The sequence below is a fragment of the Coregonus clupeaformis genome, chromosome 38 (genome assembly GCF_020615455.1).
Source record: "Coregonus clupeaformis isolate EN_2021a chromosome 38, ASM2061545v1, whole genome shotgun sequence".
In the NCBI taxonomy this organism is placed as follows: domain Eukaryota; kingdom Metazoa; phylum Chordata; class Actinopteri; order Salmoniformes; family Salmonidae; genus Coregonus; species Coregonus clupeaformis.
Window position 1 is genome coordinate 3783773 of NC_059229.1, and position 17630 is coordinate 3801402.

At 48.8% G+C, this 17630-nt stretch overlaps 2 protein-coding genes across 3 annotated transcripts; both read right to left on the reverse strand.

The window, feature by feature from the left end:
- Positions 1 to 421: 421 nt before the first annotated feature.
- On the reverse strand, positions 422 to 13656 carry LOC121534336 (transportin-2). Of its 2 annotated transcripts, none has more exons than XM_041840982.2 (24): positions 13423 to 13656; positions 12614 to 12713; positions 12383 to 12458; positions 12140 to 12289; positions 11691 to 11797; positions 11448 to 11581; positions 10414 to 10495; positions 10134 to 10256; positions 9696 to 9814; positions 9469 to 9529; positions 8969 to 9140; positions 8205 to 8357; positions 7658 to 7883; positions 7063 to 7234; positions 6574 to 6768; positions 5848 to 6006; positions 4874 to 4961; positions 4534 to 4644; positions 4152 to 4247; positions 3843 to 3918; positions 3376 to 3475; positions 1351 to 1425; positions 759 to 886; positions 422 to 605 (listed from the first exon to the last, which is right to left on the reverse strand). In XM_041840982.2, exons 2-23 carry the CDS (start codon positions 12710 to 12712, stop codon positions 779 to 781), a joined length of 2682 nt encoding a protein of 893 aa, XP_041696916.1. In that variant the 5' UTR covers position 12713; positions 13423 to 13656; the 3' UTR covers positions 422 to 605; positions 759 to 778. The 2 variants fall into 2 exon arrangements, with proteins under 2 accessions (XP_041696916.1, XP_041696917.1); XM_041840983.2 differs by having other exon boundaries at positions 4546 to 4644; positions 13423 to 13654.
- A 671-nt stretch (positions 13657 to 14327) lies between these two features.
- On the reverse strand, positions 14328 to 16974 carry rln3b (relaxin 3b). Its single transcript, XM_045211653.1, has 2 exons — positions 15427 to 16974; positions 14328 to 15072 (listed from the first exon to the last, which is right to left on the reverse strand). The coding sequence occupies exons 1-2, from the start codon at positions 15602 to 15604 to the stop codon at positions 14777 to 14779; spliced, it is 474 nt and encodes a 157-aa protein (XP_045067588.1). The 5' UTR covers positions 15605 to 16974; the 3' UTR covers positions 14328 to 14776.
- Between the last annotated feature and the right edge of the window lie 656 nt (positions 16975 to 17630).

Sequence of the window (17630 nt, forward strand, 5' to 3'; positions counted from 1 at the left end):
AATCCTGTCTGTCCCTAACTGTCTGTCCCTTACTGGTAGTGACTGAGTATGTCTGATTAGTGTAACTAACAGCGCCATCTACACGAAGCTATAGGTATTGCAAGTGTGTGTCTCTTACTCTGTCTAGGTCGCTCTGTCTAGGTCGCTCTGTCTAGGTCGCTCTGTCTAGGTCGCTCTGTCTAGGTCGCTCTGTGTATTCTTTCTACAGTCTGATTAAAATCTGTTAACAGTCTGTCTCCCTTTCCCTCTACTGCAGTCTAGCTGGCCTCTATACCTACCCCTCTCTTTCCCTCTCTCCATTTCTCTATCCCTCTATCTGTCTGTCCCTACCTTAGTTGGTTTCTCTGTGTTGGTTGGGTCCCCTTAATCTTTAATCTAGAGGTGTCCCCCGTCCCTCCCCAAGTCCCGCCCACCCTCCCGCTATGGAGAAACACATAGGGCGTGGGGGCCGTCCGTCAGGGGGAGCGGCCAATGGCGTGATGGGTCCCTCTCCCCCTCCCCCAGATCAGTTCAGGGCAGTGCATTAACACAGATGGATGAGTTTCCCTTTCACCTTCCTCCTCCTCCTCCCTCCTCCTCCCATTCCTCCTCTATTACTGGCTCACCTGGAGAGGGAGAGAAGGAGGGAAGAGGATGAGAGAGAGGGGGATGGAAGAACATTTACGGATGAGGATCACAACCAAGGAGTGCAATCTAAAGAAGTGTGGCAGAAATAACACTGGAATGGTCATTTCTAAAGCGAGTGTGTGTGTGTGTACCTGACGTTAGGTTAGGGGTCCTACACGCCGTAGCAGGCGGACAGTCTCTCCTTCAGCTGGGGGGGAAACTGTTCTGAGAACTGCTGCCAGTTTTCCTCTCCCACCTGGTCTTTAAAACCATGGAGGATCTGGAGGGGGGAGGAGAGAGAAGAAGAGATAGGGAGCGAAGGAGAGAGAGGAGAGTGGTGGAGGAAGAGAGGAGAGAGAGGGGGGAGAGAGAGGAGAGTGGTGGAGGAAGAGAGAGAGGGGAAGAGAGGAGAGAGAGGGGGGAAGAGAGGAGAGGGAGGGGGGGAGAGAGAGGGGGAGCGAGAGAGAAAGAGGGGAAGACACGGAGAGAGGCAGACAGGAGGAGAAAATACTCGTCCTCAACAAAGAAATGACAAAATAGAAACAATATGGCTGAAATGATTCTGAGACTATGGTTAACATTACACTATCATACAGTACATACACATTGAGATATTAGTAACGATCTGGGCCAAGCAACGGTTTTCCCAGGATGCACCCTGTTCCTTACATAGTACACTATAGTAGTGCCGATAAAGGGAACAGGCTGCCATTTGGGACACAAAGAGCTGGGTCATCCACTCACCTTGTAGAACATGTCTCTCAGGTCGTCTTTAGGGCTGACCCAGGACGCCACAGCATCACAGAAGAAGATAAAGTCCTGCAGAGAGACACACACACAGACAAATGCTGTGATGTCATTTCCCCATACAGTAGGACTGTGTGTCTCCATGTAGAGGTCTGCGTAGGACTGGTTTCCTCATCCCGCTCCCCGCCTACAGCTTTTCATACCACACCACCTGCTGCTGGCTTAGTCGGATTCCCACCCGCTACCGCAAACAACTGGTTCCAAACACAACCGCAGTCCTGCAATGTTATTTTAGGTGTGTGGCGCAGCTCACATGCCAGCCACGGTCGCAGCAATTTTGCGCCCTAGAGGCAATATCAAAACGCGCAAAAATAACGTAAGAAATAAGTTAAATGACCAGAGACTGTCACTTGGCCCATTATATTAGGCTGTCTGTATTACTGGACTAGATCAGCCAATAGGAGATGGAGTTTGAAGGTAGCAGGGTTGGAGAGACGTGCACTTTCTCTTGAGCTATTTTTTATAGCCTACCTTTTAGGAGTGGGAAGATTTTCAGACGGAGACATATGGGTGATCAATATTTATATATAACTATAGCGTAATCATATTTAGGAAGTACTGTACATTTCCTTGGAAAGATAACTGCCCGTGCTTCTCCGCCCATGAATAGGCTATAGCCTAATCTATTTAATTGAGACCACACGCACACCTGATCGCACAGGTCAGCTACTGACCTGGAAGCAGCTAGAACCATGACCGAGACACTTGCTATGTTTTGCATAGGCCTATAGGATATAGCCTACCTTTTAAAGGGGAATGGAAACACTTTGTACATCTAAGCAAAGAGATGTATTCAATCCACTAATACTAAACATGTGCATTCCCCTTTAAGAAGACGATTTGCAGGCAGACACACATAAATGGGTAAGCAGTACTTATTGAAAATGAAAAGGCGCAACGCTAGCTCACCATAGCAGCCTAGCCTACGCTCACCATAGCAGCCTAGCCTACGCTCACCATAGCAGCCTAGCCTACGCTCACCATAGCAGCCTACGCTCACCATAGCAACCTAACCTACGCTCACCATAGTAACCTAACCTACACTCACCATAGTAACCTAACCTACGCTCACCATAGTAACCTGGCCTACGCTCACCATAGTAACCTAGCCTACGCTCACCATAGTAACCTAGCCTACGCTCACCATAGCAAGCCTAGCCTACGCTCACCATAGCAGCCTAGCCTACGCTCACCATAGCAACCTAGCCTACGCTCACCATAGCAGCCTAGCCTACGCTCACCATAGCAACCTAGCCTACGCTCACCATAGCAACCTAGCCTACGCTCACCATAGTAACCTAGCCTACGCTCACCATAGCAACCTAGCCTACGCTCACCATAGTAACCTAGCCTACGCTCACCATAGTAACCTAGCCTACGCTCACCATAGTAACCTAGCCTACGCTCACCATAGTAACCTAGCCTACGCTCACCATAGTAACCTAGCCTACGCTCACCATAGTAACCTAGCCTAACGCTCACCATAGTAACCTAGCGTACGCTCACCATAGTAACCTAGCCTACGCTCACCATAGTAACCTAGCCTACGCTCACCATAGTAACCTAGCCTACGCTCACCATAGTAACCTAGCCTATCTACGTGCACGTTGTGCCTTTTCCTTTTCAATGAGAAGAAATGTTGACAGCACCTCGACTCAGGTTGGTTGAGCGCCCTCCACTTCTTTCCAATATGAATATTTATGTATTTACAGCCACTGTAATAAACTACTAAAGGTCTAATTGTATATTTAAGTGAACCCCCACGTGACCCTTCTCTTTTCAACGAGACCACACGCCCAACTAGGAGAGCAGGGGTAGGCTACTGTAGTGGAAGCAAATAATCTGTGGGCCAAAAATATTTTCATCCTAAAGTCGTCTGTCTGACCTGCAGCATGAAAAAACACCGACCACTCCGCCACGATCTGTCGGGACCCGCGGGTCTCTCCATGCCCTCGCGCTTACCTGGACCACGCCTCCAGGGTTTACACCAATCATCATGCAGATCCCTCTGAAGGCGGAGTCTTTCTCCTCGTTGTCACGGATGTTCCGTAGGGACGTACACCTGTCACACACCACCGCGCCACATACCAGTCAATCTAAACATTATGTTGATAAGTGGCAGTGACATGAAGGACTAGATGTATATTATAAACTGTTTGGTTCGAACCCTGAATGCTGATTGGCTGACAGCCGCTGTATATCAGACCGTATACCACGGGTATGACAAAACATTTATTTTTACTGCTCTAATTACGTTTGTAAACAGTTTATAATAGCAATAAGGCACCTCGGGGGGGTTGTGGTATAGGGCCAATATACCACAGCTAAGGGCTGTATCCAGGCACTCCACGTTGCGTCGTGCCTAAGAAAAGCCCTTAGCCGCGGTACATATACCCAACCTCCTCGGGCCTTATTGCTTAAAGACTCACCATGGTCTGATGAACTGCTGGAGCATCGGCGCCACCTCCTGAGGACACACATAGCCCAGGCGACCAATCGTAATGGCTGGAACAAGATGGGAGGAGTCTCACTCGTGTGTACAAAAACACCCAACTACAAATCTGAGCTTGTTTGACATCGCTGATGTACAAACCCCTTTGCATCATAAATAACTTCTCGTTATTATCTGTAGAGGAGTCAGTCACAGTTTACCCAAAATGCATCGGCTGCAATGTCGAACAAGCCCAATGATTGTGTGTGTTCACTATCTGTGTGTGTGTGTGTGTGTGTCTCTGTACCAGTGTTCTCCAGCAGGGTCTTGGGTGTGTTAGGTCTGTTGATGATTTCTACCAGTTGGTTCAGGACCAGAGATACATAGGGCTGCATCTCTACGCCTAGAGAGAGAGGTGGAGGGAGAGAGAGAGGTGGAGGGAGAGAGAGAGGTGGAGGGAGAGAGAGAGGTGGAGGGAGAGAGAGAGGTGGAGGGAGAGAGAGAGGTGGAGGGAGAGAAAGATATTATTAAGATAGCATGAAAGTTATCAGCATCGAAACTGTCAATTACTTCGTTTTTTAATTAACAAATTCAAAACAAAAAAAACATTATTATTAACAAGAATGAGAGGTAAATCATCTTCCACATGTACATATTACCCACGTACACTTACAAGCACACACACGTACAGAAAGACTCACCCATCTGCATGCATATCTCTCCGATGGCCCAGGTAGCGTTGTTACACACAGAGATGAACTCTGGGTTCAGGTTGGTCCCTAGGATAGGCATGAACTCAGCTGGGGGGGAGACACACACAGAGAGACACACACAGAGAGACACACACAGAGAGGGAAAATGATTTTATTTTCTGTGTGTACATTAAGAGAAAGCCAAGGGGGAAGAGTAAGGGAGGATGGTAGATAGAATTAGGAGGAGTACGGTAGGCTGGTAGTTACATAGTTAGTAGAAAAGGAAGAAGACAGAGAGACAGGGAAAGAGAGAGAGAGAGATCGTATATGTCGTTACCGATGCATGGTTTGACGTGAGGGAAGCAGGCCTTGGTCAGATCACCCAGCAGGGCAAAGGAGCTCTGTCTCACCTCTGGCATGGTGTCCTGGAGATAGAGAATATAGTTAACACACACACACACACGATTGTACATAACCATCAAATACAGCCAGGGCCTGTTAGTATACACACAATACATAGCTCCACATTGGAAAGACTTATATACACCTGGACCAGCGGTACCCAAACTTTGGAGCCAAGATCACTTTCTGAGTCAAAATGAAGGCTGAGATCTACCGCTCATATTTATTTTAAACATGACTTAAAAAATGTAAGCCTATGCAACATTAACCAATTAAAACCAGTTCTGTAGCGGTGAGGTTTGTGCAGTAAGCTATAGGCCCCATACATTATCACTGCATATTGGCTAAGCTTGAGTTACCCTGCCAATGATGTTCTTCTCAGACCATTTTACAATTCTATTTCAAAACTTGAGGTATATGATCCACTGGTAATATATTGTTGTTTTACTTGTGAGGCACAGCTGAGTGACCATACATTGAAATAATGTGTTATTTATTTTCCTGGACTGACTGTGCCAGCATCTGGTCAGTCTCAGCGTCAGACCATCCCTCAGCTCACCCCTCCACTAAGACTGACCAAAAAGGGGACACCGTCTTCAAGCTGATGGCGAAACTCAAGTCACATCGTATTATTTCTGTCACATGCACAAATGCATGTTGTTACTCCTATGAGACACAGTGATCTGGGCAATCTGATTGGCTAGCACTAGAGGCAATTGATTTGCTCTCCGGGCAGAGTAGGCAGAGTTAGCACCTTCAGACACATGAAATGGTTCAAAATGGGAAACACTTCGACCTACCCGGTACACAGGACAGCTAACCTAGACATTCACACATACGTACAGTTATCACTGAAAACACACCCACCCCCCTACACACACTCCCACCCCACCTACACACACTCCGTACCTGCATGCACTGAAACAGTAGTGTCATGATGTTGCTCCGGGCAACCAGCTGATCAACGTGGCCCCCGAGGCCCTCAGCCAGACCACTGAGGAGGTCCAGGGCTACAATCATAAAGTCCTTATCAGGAGCCTCGTACTGGTCCGGCTGTTGGCTGTACATCTGGGGGGAGGAGAGGGGAGGATGGAGAGAGAGAGTTAAGATCATACATCTGGGGGGAGAGGGGAGAGAGAGAGAGTTAAGATCATACATCTGGGGGGAGAGGGGAGGGGGAGAGAGAGAGAGTTAAGATCATACATCTGGGGGGGGAGAGGGGAGGGGGAGAGAGAGAGAGTTAAGATCATACATCTGGGGGGAGAGGGGAGGGGGGAGAGAGAGAGTTAAGATCATACACTGGGGGAGAAGAGAGAGAGAGTTAAGATCATACATCGGGGGAGAGGGAGAAGAGAGAGTAAGATCATACATCTGGGGGAGAGGGAGGGGGAGAGAGAGAGAGTTAAGATCATACATCTGGGGGGAGAGAGAGAGTTAAGATCATACATCTGGGGGGAGAGGGAGGGGGAGAGAGAGAGAGTTAAGATCATACATCTGGGGGGAGAGGGGAGGGGGGGAGAGAGAGAGAGTTAAGATCATACATCTGGGGGAGGAGGATGAGAGAGAGAGTTAAGATTAAACACCATTCAATCTTTAATCACAGATGATAAAGTTGTGTGTGTGTGTGTGTCTCACCATAGCCTGAGCCAGTGTTTTCTGCACCAGTGTTACACAGCGCTGGTAGACTGGTTCACAGTAGGGCAGGAAGCCACTCTGGAGAGCTGTAGCTACAGACGACAGACACTCCAACAGCGGGAACAGATCCTTATCTTCATCTTTCAGCTCATTCCACTTGGCTATGAGGGGAGGCATCAGCTTCTCTATGTACTCCTAGAGGAGAGGAGGGAGGGAGGGAGGGGAGGGAGGAGAGGAGAGAGAGGAGGGGAGGGGGGAGAGAGGGGGAGGAGAGGAGGAGAGCGGAGGGGAGAGGAGGAGGAAGGGAGAGAGGAGGAGGAGGGGAGGGGAATAGAGGAGAGATGGGATGGGGGGAGGAAAAGAGGGAGAGAGATGGTTAAAACAGGTAGGTCAAAAACAAACAGGAAATGGCCAGAAAATGACTGTCTAGAATGGGACATTGAGGGTAAACTAGAAGGGGGTGTTTATCTAGCCTAACTACATACTAACCGGTTGGTTGAGATGGTGTCCTACAGAGTCGGCCAGCGTTCCTATAGCGTCATAGAGTATGAGTAGATTCTTGTGTTGGTATTTTCCAAAGGCGAAGACCAGTGTATCCAGAATGAAGCTCAGATATGGAACCAGCTCTGTACAAGCCTCCTCCTCTAGAGTAGCAAACGCACTGAGAGAGGGAGGGAGGGAGGGGAGGGAGGGAGGGAGGGAGGGAGGGAGGGGGAGAGGGGAGGGAGTGGAGGGGGGAGAGTGGAGAGTGGAAAGGGGGAGAGAAAGAGGAATTGAATTTCAGGTCAACATCTCTATTCTCTCAAACACACCCACTCACCAACCACTGCCTCCCCACACACCCCCAGTCCTCCACCAACCACTCCCTCCCTCCCTCCCCACACACCCCCCAGTCCTCCACCACCCACTCCCTCCCACAACAGTCCTCCACCACCCACCACTCCTCCCCCAGTCCTCCACCACCACACTCCCTCCCCAGAAACTCACCCCAGTCCTCCAACAACACTCACCCCCAGTCCTCCACCACCCACTCCCTCCCCACACACCCCCAGTCCTCCACCAACCACTCCCTCCCCACACACACCTGCAGGCGGCCTCCTGTACCCTCTTATTCCCGTCCAGGATCCTCTTGAGGAGTTCAGTCATGAGGGGTTTGAGGTGGGAGTCCGGGGGTTGGCTGACCACCCAGTGGGCGTAGCGGGACAGAGTCCAGCAGGCGATGGAACGCACCAGGGCCTTTTTATCACACAGACACTGGATGAGGTGAGGCATCAACTCTGGTAGGTAGGGAACCATGCCCTGCATACAACCTAGGGGAGAGAGGGGGAGGTGGAGAGGTAGAGAGAGAGAGAGAGGAGGGGGAGAGAAAGAGGTAGAGAGAGGAGGGGGGGAGAGGGAGAGAGAGAGGTAGAGAGAGGAGGGGGGAGAGAGCGAGAGAGGAGGGGGGGGAGGAGAGGTGATAGAGAGAGGAGGGGGGGGGGGGAGAGAGGTAGAGAGAGGGGGGGTAGAGAGAGGAGGAGGGGGGGAGAGAGAGAGAGAGAGAGAGCGAGAGTGAACACAGGTGTTCCTAGTGAAATGCTTTTAGTTCCATGAAGAAGAATAAAGGTCAGCGGTTCAAGGTCAGGTCTTACCCTCAGCGATAGCCCCCAGCACCAGTATTCCAGACTCCTTGACGACCCAGTCTGGGTGGAACAACAGGCCCTTCAGCAGGGGCAGCAGGTGGGGGAGGAGCTCTTCACGAAACACGTTAGCCAACACGTCTAAGGCTGCCGCAGAACACTTCCCTGTGAGAGAGAGAGAGACAGAGAGAAACAGAAACAGACAGAGAGCGAGAGACAGAGCGAGACAGAGCGAGAGAGAGAAACACAGAGAGAAACAGAGACAGAGAGAGCGAGAGACAGAGCGAGACAGAGAGAGAGAGAGAGAAACACAGAGAGAAACAGAAACAGACAGAGAGCGAGAGACAGAGCGAGACAGAGAGAGAGAGAGAAACACAGAGAGAAACAGAGACAGAGACAGAGAGCGAGAGACAGAGCGAGACATAGAGAGAGAGAGAGAAACACAGAGAGAAACAGAAACAGACAGAGAGCGAGAGACAGAGCGAGACAGAGAGAGAGAGAGAGAGAGTGGGGAGGTTAAACACGTACTACAGCTCTAGTTAAACAGCAACTGATTTAGACCATGTGTGAGAGAAAAGGTGAGTCCCCATTTTCCACATAAACGAGTAAGTGTGTGTTTTGCGTATCTTCATGGGTAATCAGTGACATCAACTGAGAACTGAAAAACAGCCCTAAGTCTTCTCTTGGAGGGACAACCACTAAAGAATGGCTGCCAATCCGATTTTCCCGGCTCTGATTGGTCAGCTGAGCTGTCACTCAATCCCTCAACCACTCACGCAGGTTCCAGTCAGAGAGTGTGTCATCATCGTCATCCTCATCTTCGTCATCCTCCCCCTCCTCCCCCTCTCCTCCCTCGTGTTGCAGGGTGACGGTGCGTGACTTGTGGAAGCGAGGCTTGATGTCCTGCTCACTGTCAGGTACTGTGTCATCCTCCTCCTCTATATCTCCCTGGGGGAGGGGGAGGGGGGAGGGGGAGGGGGAGAGAGAAAGGGGGGAGGGGGAGATGAGGGAGAAAGGGGGAGGGTAGGGAGAAAGGGGGAGGGGGAGAAAGGGGGGAGGGGGAGAGGAGGGAGAAAGGGGGGAGGGGGAGAGAGGAGGGAGAAAGGGGGGAGGGAGAGGGAAAGGGGGGAGGAAGGGGGGAGGGGGAGAGAGGGAACGTTAAGTCATGTTTTTATTTTTCCTAGTTGTGCATTGGGAGTGGGACATCCAGACTGACATATACAAAAACTAGACATCCCTCTCACATGGACAGACAGACAGACAGACGTAAACTCACCTTTAGGAGGATGATGTCTATCTCAGAGTACTTCATCCCATTCACCAGGATAGGGATGAGTCTGGGAGAAACAGGAGAGACAGTGACAACCAAACCACACTACTCCTTTTTCATCCAGCTACACCCCTCTTACTAAAAACCCACCTAGCCATCCCTTAATGTGTGTGTGTGTGTGATGTGTATGCGTCCATGTGCGTATGTGAGTGTCGCTGCGTCTGTGTACTTACTGGACCAAGTGCCCGGAGAGGGCCTCCTTGCAGACGGGCTGTTCAGCCAGGGTGAGCCAGAACTCACAGGCCTCCAAACTAACATTCTCGTCTGGGTCCTGGGTTCGCTGGAGCATGTACTGGGGGGGTGGGGGGGGGGGAGGGACAGGGAGAGAGAAAGTGATTTTTCTTATAGAAACAGAAGGCAATATGGAAAAGAGGTATGGGGCCATAAGAATACGAGGATGAAAGAGAGAAGAACATATTGAGTGTAGGTGGTGTACCCAAAACAAATGGTATATGAGTGATGAACGTGTGTATGTGAAAGGTCAAAAAGGCACAGGGTCATGGGGTAAGGGTTAGGGGTTGTAGGTGGTACCTGTACGATGCTGTGCATGTATGGTATGAAGTCATAGGTTTAGAGGTTAAGGGGTAGAGGTCAAAGTTAGTTGGTCTTACCTGTATAATGCTGTGCATGTGTGGTATGAGTCGGTCTATCCGGACCTCCAGCAGCATCACTAGAGCTCTACACACGTTCTTCCTCACCTCACAGTCCTCATCCCCCGCTAGAGCAAACAGACTCTAGAGAGAGGGGTTGGGGGAGTTCTTTATAATAAACATTTGCAACTGTGACTGTACATCACGTCTGTCCGCTGGATTCAACCCAGACAGACCACTGTCAAAAGTAGTGCACTATATAGGGACTAGGGTGCCATTTGAGTCACAACCCCTGTCTCACCTCGATGAAGGTGTCGATGTTATCCATCAGAGCCTGGGCTCTACTGATGATGAACTGATTCACACACGCTATGGCATGAGACCTGGAGAGGGGGGAAAGAAAGTTGGTGGCATTCAATAGAAGAAATCAACTACTTGTCAGGGAGGGAGCATGGAGTGAGGGCTGAGAGAGAGAGAGAGAGAGGGAGGGAGCATGGAGCGAGGGCTGAGAGAGAGAGAGAGAGAGGGAGGGAGCATGGAGCGAGGGCTGAGAGAGAGAGAGAGAGAGAGGGAGGGAGCATGGAGCGAGGGCTGAGAGAGAGAGAGAGAGAGGGAGGGAGCATGGAGCGAGGGCTGAGAGAGAGAGAGAGAGAGGGAGGGAGCATGGAGCGAGGGCTGAGAGAGAGAGAGAGAGAGAGAGGGAGGGAGCATGGAGCGAGGGCTGAGAGAGAGAGAGAGAGAGGGAGGGAGCATGGAGCGAGGGCTGAGAGAGAGAGAGAGAGAGGGAGGGAGCATGGAGCGAGGGCTGAGAGAGAGAGAGAGAGAGGGAGGGAGCATGGAGCGAGGGCTGAGAGAGAGAGAGAGAGAGAGGGAGGGAGCATGGAGCGAGGGCTAGAGAGAGAGAGAGAGAGAGAGAGGGAGGGAGCATGGAGCGAGGGCTGAGAGAGAGAGAGAGAGAGGGAGGGAGCATGGAGCGAGGGCTGAGAGAGAGAGAGAGAGAGGGAGGGAGCAGGAGCGAGGGCTGGAGAGAGAGAGAGAGAGAGAGGGAGGGAGCATAGAGCGAGGGCAGAGAGAGAGAGAGAGAGAGGGAGGGAGCATGGAGCGAGGGCTGAGAGGAGAGAGAGAGAGAGAGAGGGAGGGAGCAGAGCGAGGGCAGAGAGAGAGAGAGAGAGAGAGGGAGGGAGCATGGAGCGAGGGCTGAGAGAGAGAGAGAGAGAGAGAGAGAGAGAGAGAGAGAGAGAGAGAGAGAGAGAGAGAGAGAGAGAGAGAGAGAGAGAGAGAGAGAGAGAGAGAGAGAGAGAGAGAGAGAGAGAGAGAGAGAGAGAGAGAGCAGACCTGATCTTGGGGCTGCAGTGTTTAAAGAACTGTAGGAACTTGGGGATCATGATGTTCAGGGGTCTGTTGAGAGCATCACTGTCCAGCAGCTCTGAAGAATCCTCACAGATCTTCTGCAGCGCTCCAAAAGAACCCTGTACACACACAGAAAGTTATTCAACATAAGTCCTATATACACAATCAAAAGATTAGATGTGTGTGTATGAGCATGTTTGTGTCTAAGTGTGTGTGTGTGTGTGTGACCTCGCAGGTGTTGTAGTCTTCAGAGTTGAGCAGGTTACAGAGTTGAGGGAGGAGTTCAGGCCATGTCTGCAGCTCTCCTTTAGATGCTATGGTTGTTATTAAGATACCTAGAGAGACAGGAGGCAGAGGTTACACACACACAGGCACATACACACACATTTATACACAACATTATTTCTTATTTTTCGTGTGTTTTTGTTCTACCTTATGTTATTTTTAGTACTACATTGATTACTGCATTGTTGGGTTTAGAGCTTGCAAGAAGTAATTTCACTGTACGTGACATTAAAACTTGAAACTGAAACTTGAACACACACACACACACTAAGCTAAGCTAGCTGATTAACTCATACTCCCACGCAGACTGACTCCAGTACCTGCAAAGGCTCAATCACCCACACATCCTGAATCACTCTGCAGCACACACACACACTCTCTTTCTCTCTCACCGATGGTTGCTCTGATGAGGGGCGAGGGGTCTCCGATGTTGTTGAGACATTCCCTCTTGATGAAGTCAGCTACGAGAGGAGGAAAGTTCTGGTAGTGGGCCTTCACATTGTTCTTCAATATGAGACCACTCAGAGAACGGGTCGGCTCATCTAGAGAGAGGGGCGGGGGTAAAGGAAGAGAGGAAACGATTCGTAACCACTGACTGATGCTCGCACACATTTTTATCACACACACACACTTACCCTCTGATTTGAGGCTTGTAAGGACGAAGATGAGATAGTTGTTGAAGTCTGGGAACTGGTTGAGCTGTTCCAGTTTCTACACACACTTTTAAGGAACACCCCTTCACTGACAAAAACAATCAACATGGCAAATCACCAACACACATTCATGACTCTACGCATCTTTCACACAATCTCACTCTCTCTCGAACGCAGACACACACACACACTGCTGTGTGTTAGGTAGGATACTTCCTGCACAGCTCTCTGTGTGGCTGTGTCCGGAGACTGGGAGTCCTTCAACAGCTGAAGCACCTGCTGCAACCCCTGTTCATCCGGCTGCCACTCCATCCTGCACACACACACACAGGGGGGACAGAGAAAGAGTGACTCGAATGATTCTCTACATTTTCCGAACATCCACCACCGGCTACATAGTCTTTTGTTGCTACTAGTGTCGCTATCACAAGCAGAGTTGGCTCTCGAGCCCAACATCACATCAGAAACACAAAGTAAAGAATAGAACGCGTCAGTCAAGGCAAGGGTCAGAATGCAAAGTATACAAGCTGATCACTAGCATCAGGACTAGCTACATAACGAACCTGGAATCAAAACATATCACACATCAACTGACGTTGACAAAGTAATTTAGCTACCTATCTAACGTTAACTAGTTTGTTAGTGGCAATCAGTCCCCATTATAAACTCAATACGTAGCTAGCTAACGTTACCTAATCTAGTTTTGCCTCCGTACGCATTCAGTATTGCATGTACGCTAGTTAGCCATTTCGCTAGCTAATCAAGTATGGAGAACCTGGCCGGTTTGGGCAAGCAGGCCGATACGGCCTCGCATTTCGCCGCAAGTCACATTACCTTGTTAGCTAGCTAACTAGATAAACATTCTAACACATGAACGAGTGTAGACACTGTTAACTAGCCAAGTGCAAACGATAAGGATAACGCAATGACATCTTCCATGGCTAACGTTGGTTATTTGGCTAGTTAGCTTGTTAGCTAGCTAGTAGCTTCATGTTGAATGTGCCGCCAAAGAAAGCCTTTACCTGGTCGCACAGATTTGTCAGATCCGTAATCGCTTTTTTAGCAGTAACTACCGGTACCGTGGCAATGACCATTTACAGAATGGCTGATGCAATCCAGATGTATTGAGTAGCAAAGGGTTTTGATCTTTCAATTTGTTTTTAGAGCACAAAGATAATCCCGAACCCCTTTCCTGTTGCGATAAGTAGCTCTGGCTATGTGTGAGAAATAGCTGGCATGTCAGATTCAAAAATCCAGCAGCAGGTCCTTAATCGGCTTCCGTACGTAGCACAACGTTCCATACGCTTGGTTAGTTTTGCCAATCGCGGATCTGTTCACATCACACGTGAATACACTGAAAAATCAGTTAGGTCAATAGAATAGATATTCTTTCATCAAAGTCCAATTTCTACTTACATTTACCAGTGAGTGAATAGACAGTGTAAAATGAAATTTTATGGCATGGAATAAACGTCTACTTTTTAATGCCATGTGGGCCTAGCAGGATAGAATCGTCTGTGGGGGTAATCATATATTAAACCACTAGGTGGGGCCGGAGATAGAGAAATTTAACAGGTGCGTGAAAGCCAGTCAAAGTCCACCACCAAAGACGCGGAGGAGGAAGTTACAGCAGGTGGATTCAACATAAACGGTCATCTAGTCCAGGGTTTCCTAAACTCGGTCCTGGGGCCCCCCTGTGTGCACGATTTGTTTTTTATTTGAATCAGCTGTGTAGTGCTAGGGCAAAAACCAAAACGTGCAGCTAGGGGGGGCAGCACCGAATTTGGGAAACCCTGATCTGGTCTAGTGTCGTGGAGAAATAAAGCATTTGTGGTCAAATGTTTCGATATTTGAATATATATTTTCAAATATTGGAATACACCAGGTATGAGTCATTGAGAATTTTCAATGAAGAGTAACACATTACCACTTTCGAAACACAACTTTATTGGACTTTCATATCAGTAACCAAACACACAAAAATGGCTCATAATATTGACATAGATTGGAGAATACATGCATAGTCAAAGTCTGTCTTTGTAACCTTTTTTTTTTTTACACCCCTCACATTCAGGAGACCCTGAATTATCTGCAAAATGATCCAGGAGAAGAAGAAGAAGCAGGAGGAATGGAGCTATAGAAAAGTGGAGGGATGGAGGGATAGAAGGAAGGGGAGAAGGCAAGACATTGGGAACAGAGGAGGAAGACAGGCAGGAATGAAGGGATTGTTAGTGAGAGATGGAGATGGCCAGAAGAATGAACGTAGAATGGATGGAGGAGAGGCACGAGAGATGTAGTGATGTAGGAGGAGAGGTAGAAGAGCTCAGCAGAGGGATGAAGGGATGGGGGGATGAAAGTGAAAGGTATTAGTAGTGCTCAACAGAGGGAGCTGATCTCGCTCTTGCTGCAGCCCCACTTGCAGCAGGCGTTGGAGAGGCCCACCACAACGTCCCGCCCCTTCCTGTCCGCGCTGCGCAGCGCCTCGAGCACTTCCTCTGAGATGGGCGAGCGGGCCAAACGACTGAACACAGCAGCAGCAGAGCCCCCCTCCCTGACCTCGCCTGCCCACCCCTGGGCCTCCAATCCTGGACGCTGCTTGCTGGCGAGGCTTGGGATGGCGTTGGAGCTCCATGGGTTGAAGGCCTCAGTCTCCTCGTCAATGGAGATGTCACCTGGAAGGAAGAGGAAGATAAAATGATTTGAATGCTTTATAGAAGGAAATGGCTACAGGAACAACTGGTTCTCTTGCAAGGATTGATATTAGATATTAGTATATGGTGTTAAACGAGAGAAAACATCTCAGTATGGTTGGTCCTACAATAGCAGACAGATGAGCAGTTAGTCAGTCAGTCAGTCAGTCAAACAGACACATAGGCAGACAGACATTTAGACATGTACAACAAGAGAGAACAGAGAGACTGACACACACATACAGGCACACATAGACAAACAATCCCACACATACACAAGCACACTCACAGGTACACATACACAAACAGTCTCTCACAGACACCCACCCATCTCACCTGCGTCGCCCACTCCTCTCCTCCAACGCGAGCCTCCGCAGGTGAAGATGACGGCCCGTATAAATTCTCTCCCGCACAGCTTCACCCCGTAGATAGAGTTAGCGTGGCCCTCTGCAGCCTGCACCTTACCCACCAGTACTACCAACAGGCCAAACGTCAACACTGCAGCCTTCCACATGATCAGGAACGACAGATGGAGAGAGAGAAGAAAGAGGGAGGAAAGAGGAGTCAAGAGCCTTGAAAGTGATAGCCCGGCTGCAGGTGTGGATCAGTGGTCTCTGTCGGTGTCTCCTTCGCTCTCACCCGGTGGTGTTGTGTGGTTCTCTTGGCGGACCCAGTACCCCTTTTATAGTGAGCCCAGCCCAGCAACGCTGACTGAGGCTGCATGCGTCCTATGGAAACCTATTCTCTATGTAGTGTACAACTTCTGAACAGAGCCAATTGGATTTCCTATGGGCTCTTGTCAAATGTAGTGCACTATACAGGGAATAGGGTTCCACTTGGGGTGCACCCTGACTATGACCAAGTCTCCCCACTCTCTCTCTCTCATCCCCTGTGCCTCAGAGTACAGCCAGATAAGAAGTTACTAAGACCTGAGACCTTTAGGAGAACAATGGGCCCAATAAGAGAGGTTGTGATTAAAACGGTGTGCCTGGTTAAAAAGTAATGTCAGAGGTTTAGTCTTTAATCTAATCGCCAGCGACCTTTCAGTGTTTCCTGGTTGCTTCCAGTGTCATCACTTCGGAACCTGCTATCTATCGTGTCTGGCTAGGGATAGGATCGCTATTGGTTCAGGTTTTAAATTAACAAGAAGGTAGACCTACACACACACACGCACTAATACAGACACACGGGGGTGCGTGCGCGCAAAGACACACACGCAGGTAAACAAGCACACGCACGCACAGGCAATAATACACACACACTGCCCTTCACTCAACTCCCCATGTCTATCCTATAGGGTATGAGTTGTGAGTCTTGTGACATGGATGGATAAGGAGACAGTAGCTATGTTTCCATTAACTTGTCCAGTGAATTTTTGTCGACATTTAAAAAGTTAGCATAGAAAGTAGAGGCGACAATTGCCTGCCACGATGCGGTTTTATTGAACTGTCTTGTGTCGATAAAAACAGCTGGACGTAATGATGTCACACCTTAAAAAACACACATTGATGTGGTTGAAGTGTTTCCATGATCCTATTAGGCAAATTGTGCATGAATAAAGTCGCGACAGCCTGTATGACCTGCCCACCTATCCTTTATATCTCAGGTAGCCCGCAAAAGCCAGCATGGATAGAATGCAAGAATTGACTAATATTTGCCATATTCTAATAATTCTCATGTGCCTACTTATCGCCACCATGGTCCGTGCCATGGTGTAATTTGCACTCAAGCAGGCCTAGATGATCTGAAACAATTTGATGGTGAAATTTCAAATTGCAGGCATTCTTGAAAGTCAAGACAATCCTTGTCCTGCAAAGAAACATTATTTTTATTGTTGAATAAATTGATTTTGCAAGCGGTAGGCCTAGGCATTATAATTTAATGTGGAGTGGAGCTTTATAGTTAATAACATGACATGCACCGCTTACCTTCAAAATTATTCGGCAATCATAATTTATTCGAGAAACACTGTTTCCGTCATCGTTTGTCGCGATAATGAAAGTTAGACAAAAGAAAAGTCCACCTCTGTCAAATGGATACAAATGTATTCGATCTTTAGAAAATGTCTCCTACACTACATCTGACATTTCCATCACACATTTCGCAACGATTTTTTTGGAGACATTGCTTTTGTCGAATAAATCTGGGTCAATGGAAACCTGCCTATTGTCACAAAAACATTTTCTTTGGCCTTATCTGTGACGTCACTGTGAGTGTGTGGGCGTGTAGGCCTATTAGGGTTAGGTTTAGGTTTAGGGGTAAGGGAAAATATGATTTTTAATGGAAATTAATTTTATGGCCCAACAAGGATAGTAAAACATATGTTGTGTGTGTGGGTTTAGGGCGGCAGGTAGCTTAGTGGTTAAGAGCATAGTGCCAGTAACCGAAAGGTCGCTGGTTCTAATCCCCGAGCCGACTAGGTGAAAAATCTGTCGATGTGCCCTTGAGCAAGGCACTTAACCCTAATTGCTCCTGTAAATCGCTCTGGATAAGAGCGTCTGCTAAATGACTAAAAAAAATGTAAATGTAAATGTAATAAA

Coding starts and splice junctions, on each gene's coding strand:
- LOC121534336 (XM_041840982.2), bottom strand. CDS start 12,712: ATGGAGTGGCAGCCGGATGAACAGGGGTTGCAGCAGGTGCTTCAGCTG. Junction 7,235..7,657: donor GTACAGGAGGCCGCCTGCAG/GTGTGTGTGGGG, acceptor TCCCTCTCTCAG/TGCGTTTGCTACTCTAGAGG. Junction 4,248..4,533: donor GCAGATGGGTGAGTCTTTCT/GTACGTGTGTGT, acceptor CTCTCTCTCTAG/GCGTAGAGATGCAGCCCTAT.
- rln3b (XM_045211653.1), bottom strand. CDS start 15,604: ATGTGGAAGGCTGCAGTGTTGACGTTTGGCCTGTTGGTAGTACTGGTG. Junction 15,073..15,426: donor GAGAGGAGTGGGCGACGCAG/GTGAGATGGGTG, acceptor TCTTCCTTCCAG/GTGACATCTCCATTGACGAG.